At 39.4% G+C, this 9,831-nt stretch overlaps 1 protein-coding gene across 1 annotated transcript; it reads left to right on the top strand.

The window, feature by feature from the left end:
• Nucleotides 1-1,807: 1,807 nt before the first annotated feature.
• On the top strand, nucleotides 1,808-9,825 carry LOC106943591 (beta-chimaerin-like). Its single transcript, XM_015026896.1, has 7 exons — nucleotides 1,808-2,154; nucleotides 4,075-4,159; nucleotides 6,433-6,606; nucleotides 7,824-7,901; nucleotides 8,114-8,251; nucleotides 8,343-8,448; nucleotides 9,538-9,825. Exons 1-7 carry the CDS (start codon nucleotides 1,900-1,902, stop codon nucleotides 9,707-9,709), a joined length of 1,008 nt encoding a protein of 335 aa, XP_014882382.1. The 5' UTR covers nucleotides 1,808-1,899; the 3' UTR covers nucleotides 9,710-9,825.
• Nucleotides 9,826-9,831: the final 6 nt, after the last annotated feature.

Consider the following 9,831-nt stretch of genomic DNA (forward strand, 5'->3'; position numbering starts at 1 on the left):
GAGTGCAGCAAAGTATTTTTAAAGTTTAAACTCTGTTTTTTAATACTAGGTGGGTAGGTTGAAAGCCAGATGGTATTTGGGTAAAAAATGGAGTAAAAATAATTGTGTTTTTTTTAACTGAAAGTGATTCAAATATTTTGGACTAAGAAGACAGTTGGGAGATTGGGTGATGGTTATTATTAATTCTGGACTGACTAATGCATCTTTTGGTAATTTAAGACAAAATTGTGAAATTAAAAACATGATCAATTAGTCTCTGTGCTTAATCCATCAGTTTCTATTTCATTATGGTTGTTTTCAAATGTTTTGCATTAAAATCCCTCTAAACTTCAGATGGATCAAACCGAGCTTCTAGTCACCATTTTATTACGAGACCTTTCCATAGATGAAGGCATTACATAGCTGACATATTAAACTGTGTTCACCATCCTATGTTAGCGATTTGCATGGCAAGCATCTCGAAACCAAATGTCTCCATGGGTTTTTCCACAGAATGTAGATTCATATCTCAACTGTGACATTTCCAAATGACTGCCAACTTTCTCAAATCCAAGTGTGACAGAAGTTGAAAGCTCAAACGGATAAGACAGCCACTTTGCTGTGTATTCTTCACTTTTTCATTAATCTCTCTCTCTCTGCCTCTCTCTCTCTCTCTCTTTCTGCCTACATGTCTTGACAAGTCAGAAATTACGGTTTCCTTTTAAATAGCTTCTTGTGTCTCAGTGCTCAGCTTAAATACCTCGCTGACACTTAAGATGTCTTTGAGTCATCTTCACTCAGTAACAACACACACAATGAGGAGTGTTGTTATTGCAACCTAGTAATTCTTACTTATCCTGTGTTCACTAAAAAGCTTCCACCAAAAAAATTCCTTTGTGCATTTTTATTTTAATTAGGGAAAACCTCCCTTAGAGGACGTGTATTTGTGGTGCTTTCTGTGTGTTTCGAATTTACATAGACAACAGCAGCAACCCCCTCGCCCCGCACTGGAGAGAAAAAAAAAACTACATGCCTGGAGACGTGCAAATAATCGTCCAATTGGGCTTTTCCTCAGATTTGGGTACTACTGGATTATTCCTTGTGCAAGGATTATGGCTGTAATCCCTTTTCCAATCTGAGTTAATTGTATGGAAGTGTAGACTGTGTCAGACTGCAGACCATGACAGGCAGGAGCAATCTGCAGTCAGTCTGTGAGATCCTGTCTGGACGGCAGCGTGGGGAATTCCACCAGCAGACGGACATAGCTGGAGGTCAAGATCTGTTTTTGTTACAAGGACCCGGCTTTGAAAAACTGGTGTCTGTCTTCGAGCAACCAAAGTGACCCATTTAGAAGCGACCCCGCGCTGACTGAGAACCCCATGCGGATGGAGTCCTAACTCCAGCGAAGTGAGGTGGCGTGTGGCCGGAAGGGGAAAGAGCTCTGTCCTAAAAAGCGAGGGGTGAGGGGCGGAGGTTGGGTCTGAACTGTTGATCCTTCTTTAGAGAACTGTTGAGCTGTGCGAAGCGATCCCGACAGCACCTCACTCTCGACATCTCTTATCCAAACCCGGCGGACGCTGTTCCCTCTCCTTTCTCTCTCCCCTTTCTGGGCGTGTGAATGAGAGCCATTGTCTGAGGCACGCTCCTGCCCTTAGGCCGCCCACTTCCAATCCTGTTCCTCCTGCTCGTCTTGCTCTCCGCTGCCACTGGGCTCAGACCAGATGCAGAGTCAGCTCCGGTGCTAACCGTCATCAGTAGCTCTTCCTGTTCAGAGCAGAGTGGGGTGTACTTTGTATCTGTGTGCTGGGCTGTCGCCAGCAGCATCTGCTGCACAGCACTCACACACACACACACCCACCCCCTCTTCCAGAGCTCCCCTAAGAAGACTTGGACAGTCTCCTGGACCCAGTGCAGTCAAGCATGGAGGCTGAAGCAAGCAGAGGGGGCTTAGAAGGGGAGCTGATTGCTCGCATGGCTAAAAGACAGGAGAGGAGGCGTCAAGAGCTGCTGGCGTTGGCTCTGGGAGTCAAGATTGGGTGCAAGGGAAATCTGCTGTGGAAGCCTATTAAACTGCTGGCCTCCTGTCCACAGATCTCCTCACCTGTGGTGCGACGGAGTGCCTTGAAAGACACGCCTGAGAAGCTGAGCTCCTATGAAAAGATTCACAACTTCAAGGTAAGCAGCAATTTTTGTGAGAGGAAACAAAATGACTTTTTTTTTATTTTTTATCTGCTTCATAATAGTTATTTATAATTTTAAATTCTAATAGTTAACTTTTTTTTTACTATATAAATAACAAAGACTTTTCAACATTTAAAAATTTTGGTGAAGAAATCCTGTGGATACGTAGGACATACGACTTTTTAAAACCTGTTAAAATAGGTTTTCGTTATTAAGCTGTTTTTATGTTTAATGTGAATATATCTGGTACAATTCAACTGACAATCGTGGAAGAAATTGTGTAATAATGTTGTTTTTACATGTGTATTCAGTGTCTTTATCATCGGTTTATAAGCATGCCACATCTTAACCTTGATAATATCGTCGGTTCATTTTACCTTGCAAAAGTCCTCAAATTGTCAAATTGCGAGGACATTTCTTTGTGCACAGACGCTTTGAAGTGACCCAGTATTATAGATACTGGCCACTACTCTGGCCATGGCTTTTCCAAAACATCACTTTTCCTCTGATGATGTCATCCTGTAGCTGATTTGAATGTATGGTGATGTCAACAAGTCTCGATGCTGATTTGGATGTATGATCAGACCAACAGCGGTGCTGAAAAAAATAGCTTTCAACAAACATAAGAAGGTTTGGAGTCAAAACTCACTGGTGTTTTGACCCAGCAGTTCACTAAAAACAAAGTCCTTTTGAAGAAGTATCCCTCATCCAGCATCATGCTGCCACCACCATGTTTATCAGTGGGTATGGTGTTTGTAGTCTCTCTGCAAAAAAAAACGACTCCAGCTAAAGAAAGCGTAATCGTTCATAACGCTAATGATTAAGGGTTTTGAAACTCTTTCTGAGACAGATGAAGTTTATTTCAGCTCCATCAAATTTTACTGATAGTAGCAAGTTTGAAATCAAGAAGACTTGATGGCAAACGTTTTATATTTCAACAAACTTTTAGTTTAAAGGAACAAAGTTATCTTACCCTGTTTATTTTACTTTTTATATTATTTGTTGGATATATGTCACATTAAATATGAACGTTAGAAATTATTTATCCTGGTCTTGGTTTTTTTTTTTTTTTTATCTTATACCGGTTTGTGTACACGTCTGGGATCCGCTGTGCATGTTTTTGCTGGATGTTTGCCTGTCCTGTCACAGACTCCAGAATGTATCTGCAGCCATTTTCATGAGAACCCAACCAGCTGACACTCATATGCACAGAGGGGAACTAATGGATGCACTACACTACAACCCATTAACAGCAGAAAACTTTGATTAACATCGATTTGAAAGCTTTTAGAGGCGTTTTTGGTTCATGATTCCGATTTGCTGACAACATATGGAGAGTGTTGAAGTGCTGCACGTTTCTTTTTTTTTTTTTTTTTCTGTCAAGACAATAACAGGATACTTTGCCTTTGGTGCTTTAACATTTTAGGCATTACTTTCTTTGGTTTCACTTACTGGCAGTTTATAATGACTGCCACCTTTTTGTTCACTTCTCCTTTGAAGCGATCTTCCACCCACCTGCCACATGCTTTTTGCACCTCTGCACTCCTTAGGTCACCGATACCTATTCAATGTGCGTGTGTAGGTGTGTGTATGTGCATGTGGGGCTGCCTGTGGCTCCTTTCATGATCTTATCTGTGATCTAAGTGTGCAGGGAGGGTGTACATCTGTTATTTTGACTTTCGGGCCTGCCCCTGCGCTTGCCTGCATGTATCCAATTGCCCAGCAGCAGATGCCAGACGCATTGTAATAAATCCTTTAATCTGCCCCGTGTACACACACACACACACACACATGCTCCCAGTCAGTGAGGGGTTCCATCCGGTGTGGTTTTGGGTTGACAGTCTACCATGTCAGAGAGGAAGGCCCCCAGTTTAAACTGGTCACTGAGTAACATAATGAAATTTCTGACCACAGGTACACACCTTCCGTGGGCCACACTGGTGCGAGTACTGTGCCAACTTCATGTGGGGCCTCATTGCCCAGGGTGTCCGTTGCTCAGGTAAATATATTCTGCAGCATTCAAGCTGCGTAACGTTGAGACACGTGAATGTGGGATTACTGATTGCTTTATCTGTAGGTAACACTGGCCTCTCTTGGATGTGTCATTTATAATTTTTAATAGCTTTTCGTAGCCTTTTTTGCATTGTTTCTTTTATGTAATCAGCACTTTCAAGTGAGACATAAAAGTGCTGATTCCTGATGCACCTGTCTGAACAAAACTGATTCTTTTGGGGCAATTCAAAATTCTCTCTTAGGCCTATAATGGGAATATCATTGAACATTTATTTTTTTTTTTTTCTAGCTGTCCAGAGATAAGTGGTCTTTACTTACTTACTGCTCAGTAGAGAAGAAACTGGTAAAACAGTTTTACTGAGACAAAATTATTAGTTCACATTTACAAACTGTCTTTAGATAAAACAACAACCTCAGCGCGTCTTCTGTAGACATTATAGAGCCTTACATTAACGTTTTGATATTATTGCTAAGATTTCCACATTCTGCCTCTTGGACATACAGGAAGTCAAAAGAACAAAACAGATCAACTCTGTACTCCATATTGTACTCATTTTCTGTTTTGTCTTCCTCCCTGTTTCAGCCTGATTGTTTGTTAGATGAGTTTAAAAAGTCGTTTTCATTTTGAGCACTTCTTACATTTCTATGCTTTATCTGACTTTATTTTAAACACATCACTGATAAAGATTAGTAACTTTGAGCATTTTCCTTCAGCAGCGACTTCAGCACTGAAGAGAGTTGCTCTTATTAGTTCTGCTACTCGTGATATTTGCTCTTATTTAGACTCGGTCATTATTTCTCTGACTCTAGCCCTCTCTTTAACTTACTCACTAGAAAAAGAAAGCAAATTATTGTTAGACATTGTTGCCCATTATTATAAAGATCACTGAGTAACTAAGTCTTGAAAGAACCAGTATTAGTCTCATTTAAACAACACGGTAAAAAGCAACAAAAAGAGATTCAGTGAACATTTAGTGGTATTTAAAGTGTTCATCTAAATCAACAAAGAAAACTGACATGTGCAAGGATAGAAATGGTGACCGTGAACCAGATTTAATACTTTTTACGATAATATTTTGTTTTTTACACAGCATAGCTACTCCTGTGCAGCTTTTCCATTTCAGTATCTTTTTTTTTTTTTAGATGATGCATAACTTGTTTTTGATTTCTCTGTTGAAATTCTGAATTTATAATGTTTATGTTCTTTCTGCCATATTAAATTGTGATATTTTCCACAAACTGAACTGTATGTATGATTTGTCAGGAAGCTTGAAAACTAAAAAAAAAAAAGAAAAAAAAAGAAAATGCCTTATCATGATATTCAGCCTCAAACTTGTATCTCTTCATAAAGCATAGTGTGTTCTGATGATACTGATACACAGAAATCACAGAATATATGTGTACTAGGTCACTTTTGCTACATCGTTGCCCTGTGATTTCCATGAAGATAACGAGGAAACTGTTTTTGACGCATCTGTTAAAGGTTTAAAAAGCTACTAAGGCTTTCAATTTCTCAACTAGCAAAAAAAAAAAAATAAAAAAAATGCAGGTTTCTCATCTTATTTTAAATATAGTGGCAGAACAAAGTGATTGGTTTTATATTGGAGATAATGGATTGTCAGAGGTCATGGGATTTCTTCATTGCTAGGACACTATTTTTAACCTACATCGGTGGCCTTGGTTGCCCTCCACCCAACAGATCGTTTGTTGTTGCAATACTTTCCACGCTGATAAGCCTGAAGCAAACACGAGCATCATCAGACACCTCATGTGTGGTGGGAAACTGGAGAAACTTCTTTCTTCTCTCTCACACTCTGACCAGCCTTTATTTTTTGCTTCTTTTCTCCTCCCTCGGTCTTTCTGCGGTTAGAAATCCAGCAGGGACCCATCTGAGACTTCTTGTGACGAGCGATTTTAGGCGAACACCCATCTTTTACCTTCTGTAACTCGAGCAGCCGCGGCTCTCTCGCTCTCAGCTGTCTAAAAGGCTCAATGTGACTAAAACTACAACAAGAACACCCCCGCCATGCTGTTATATCCGCTATTATCTACCTTTGGCGCAGCATACTGGGACAGCTTAGCTGCAGCTGCGATGTCTGACAGCGCAGTTTATCACTGGCTCTGGGAAAGCTTTTCAAACTGCTGTCTTTAAGCTCAGTGCAAAGATTGTGCTATCTGCTAGAGGCTTATCTCTGTCTCTCTCCCTCTCTCCCTCCTTCTCTTTGCGTTTCTCTCATTTTTTTTTCTCTCCTCTGCTAGATTGTGGCCTGAATGTACACAAACAGTGCTCCAAACTGGTTCCCAGTGACTGCCAGCCGGACCTGCGCAGGATTAAGAAAGTGTACAGCTGTGATCTCACCACCCTTGTCAAAGCTCACAACACCACAAGACCCATGGTGGTGGATATGTGCATTCGAGAGATCGAACTCAGAGGTATGTGCCAAGACAACTCTTAAAAACCCTATGAGCCGTGATCCAGAACTTATTTGACCACCATTTAAAAATGCTGCTATTTATCCTCTTCATAAAGATTTACCTTATATTAAGGTAAATCTTTATTTACCTTAATAAATAAAGATTTATTAAGGTAAATAAAGATTTACCTTAATCTTTAAGGTAAAGATTAAGGTAAAGATGTGTACCTCGCTTTTGACCGAGGTACACATGCTAAAAGATGTACACTTTTAGCATGTGTACATCTCTTTCTTAACTGTCCTTTAATAGCTGAACTTCTAAAATCTAGAGGCTCTCCGGAGTCTCTAGAAGTGACTCTAAGATATTAAAATGTTGACCAGATGTTTCTGTTTCAGCTCTTGGCACATATTTTCTTCTTTTTTCCAAAAGTACTTGTCAAATCAAACTTCAGACTACCTTTTTTTTTTTACTCAGTTTGTTCTTTGAGCCTTTTTTAAAATTTTCTCATATCATTGAGATGATATTAAACTGTCAACAATAAATGCTGACTGTAAATAAATTTGGTACATCTCAGAGTATGTTTGCTTCTCATGTAACATTGAGAAGTAATCATGTTGCACATCTAATTTAAAATAATTTTGGTCATTTCTAAGGATGAAGTTTTATTCTTGGATGTAAATATTCCCTTTTTTGTGCTTTCCTCACACCGTATTTTGAGATTAAGTCATATCTCCTATGGCTGCTGTCATTAAAGATGAATTGTCCAGGTGCTGCTATGGCACAGCTGTAAGCACTTTTTTGCAGTGGATCCATGTACAATAAAGAATGTAGTAGGAGGTTTTGCAGTGGGATGCTTCAGACATTTCTGATCATCTTTGGCCTTACGTCACCACCAGGTTTATAAGATTAACTGAATAAGTGCTAAAAACTAAAGGTATTAACGTTTTTGCAGTTGTAATCACCTTCACTCTATGCTAGGGATCTCTTTCATTCATGTTTTTCCAAGAAGTGAACTTGAAAACAAGGGTCTGTTTAGTCTCCCATTTTGTTAGAAATCCAAATTGTACATATTTTATCTTTCTGTCTACTCTGTTATTTTGTCGATTATTTTTTTCTCCAAAAAGCACTAAAAAATTTTAAATGTACTTATTTGAAATAAAAATAAACCCCAATGATCCTTGTGTTGCAATGATATTTTCTGACACTGAGATCCATCTATAAATCGTCTCTTGCAGGTATGAAATCTGAGGGTCTGTACAGAGTGTCTGGCTTCTCAGAGCACATTGAGGACGTTCGACTCGCTTTTGACCGAGGTTTGTTGCTCGTGAATGTCTTTGCCTCGGGAACTCTGTAATATTTTATGTCTCGGGGTTTTCACTTTAAAATAAGAGGCGCGTTCCGCGGCAGTTCTGCACAAAGTAACGCTTTCTGGTATTGTGCGGTTTAAACAAGAACATTCAGTTTTCGTTTGTCCCAAATTCAGCCTTTGAACCCCCTGCATGCACTGTTTGCTTCTTGACAACAGATGGTGAGAAGGCGGATATCAGTGCCAGTGCCTATGCAGACATCAACATAATTGCTGGTGCTTTGAAGCTCTACTTGAGAGACCTTCCCATTCCAGTCATTACATTTGACTTGTACTCCAAATTTATTCAAGCTGCAAGTAAGAGATCCTCTCCGTGGTATTTCCATGCCGTTGCTGTGCCGGTGCTGCCTGACGGCGCTTTGATATACTTATCGTTTGGCTCCTGCAGGACTTCCAAATGCCGAATCCAGACTGGAGGCGATACATGAGGGATTGCTGCAGCTTCCCCCGGCGCACTACGAAACCTTACGTTACCTGATGGCTCACCTCAAAAGGTTAGCTCGTGTATTAAAACGGTTACATCTGTAATCACTGCAACACCACAATTTGCCTGAAAGACATTTCCCGCTGTAAGCTTAACTTGTATACACACATTTTATTTACATACATCTTGCTTTTGCATTGCATGCTGTTTGTCAAAATTATGCTTGTTCACATTTAGAGGTTAGCGATGGTATGTGCAGTTGAACTCAAAAAGGTCCTAAAAGGTTACTTTTTTGTCAACAAAGAAGTTGCTGTCTGATTGGAAACGCCACATCATCGATCCCCCATGAGATAATATAATAAGAATATAATTTTATTTGAAAAAAAAAAATATATATATATATATATATATATATATATATATATATATATATATATATATATATATATATATATATATATAATTTTTATTACAATTTTAATAAATGATTGCCATGCCATTGCCATACAGCCATACCTTTCTGAATGTAACATCATCCTGATGTTTAGCTCCCTTCACAGATTATCGACCACAATACACTTGCTTTGCTGTTCCACTTGAAATAGTTCATATTTCTGTTGGCTCACTATTTATTCCCCACATTAGCTGTGTGTTTTGGGTCACCGTCACGCTAAAACAGAGCCTGTTTTAGCGAAGCCTGAGCTGTGAGCAATCCACAATGCACAGCTGCTTTTAAGCCAAAGGTTTCCTCATACCAGCTGCAGAGAGCTGCTGTGTTTACTTGCTGAGCTGCTAAAAAAAGAAAAAAAAAATCAATCCTGTTCCCAATTAATCTGGTTAAGTAGGATGCTTTAGAGCAGCACAAACACTTTCGAATTAGGTATAGAATTTAAAATATTCTCACTGACTCTCTATTTGCAATGGGTTCAAATAATTTTGGAGGTAAAAGATATGGCCTTTTTGCTGCTTTATGCATGGTAATTTGTCTATGGTTCATTGAAAAATATGTATTAAAAAAAAACACGTTACTCAAATTGAAAGTCTACTTGTATGGTAATGGCATTGGAAATGCTGAAAAGACGCCAGTCTGAGGAGAATCAACCCCGAAATCAAACCTTTCAACACTAAAATCTCTCTGTCGTTTTGATGCATCTTCCAGGGTAACAACATTCGAAAAGTACAACCTAATGAACGCAGAGAACCTGGGGATTGTCTTCGGCCCGACTCTTATGCAGCCTCCGGAGCAGAACGCTTTGACAACTCTGAACGACATGAGGCAGCAGAAACTGGTAGTGCAGCTCATGATCGAACATGAAGATGTCTTATTTTGAGGAACTGGAGGCGATGAACAATTATTTATTCTGTCAAAGAGGAAAGTCAAGCCAACTGTATTTAAGTGATACTCTGAAATGTTTGCGAACAAACCGCATATGAAACACTTTGTATTTTTGTT

Source organism: Poecilia latipinna, unplaced genomic scaffold, assembly GCF_001443285.1.
Source record: "Poecilia latipinna isolate Pla-1442-1.1 unplaced genomic scaffold, P_latipinna-1.0 Scaffold5521, whole genome shotgun sequence".
In the NCBI taxonomy this organism is placed as follows: domain Eukaryota; kingdom Metazoa; phylum Chordata; class Actinopteri; order Cyprinodontiformes; family Poeciliidae; genus Poecilia; species Poecilia latipinna.

Excerpts from the sequence above, each read along its gene's own strand:
- LOC106943591 (XM_015026896.1), top strand. The coding sequence starts at position 1,900 with ATGGAGGCTGAAGCAAGCAGAGGGGGCTTAGAAGGGGAGCTGATTGCT. Across the intron at positions 2,155-4,074 it reads AAAAGATTCACAACTTCAAG|GTACACACCTTCCGTGGGCC; the intron begins GTAAGCAGCAAT and ends TTCTGACCACAG. Across the intron at positions 8,252-8,342 it reads CAAATTTATTCAAGCTGCAA|GACTTCCAAATGCCGAATCC; the intron begins GTAAGAGATCCT and ends TGGCTCCTGCAG.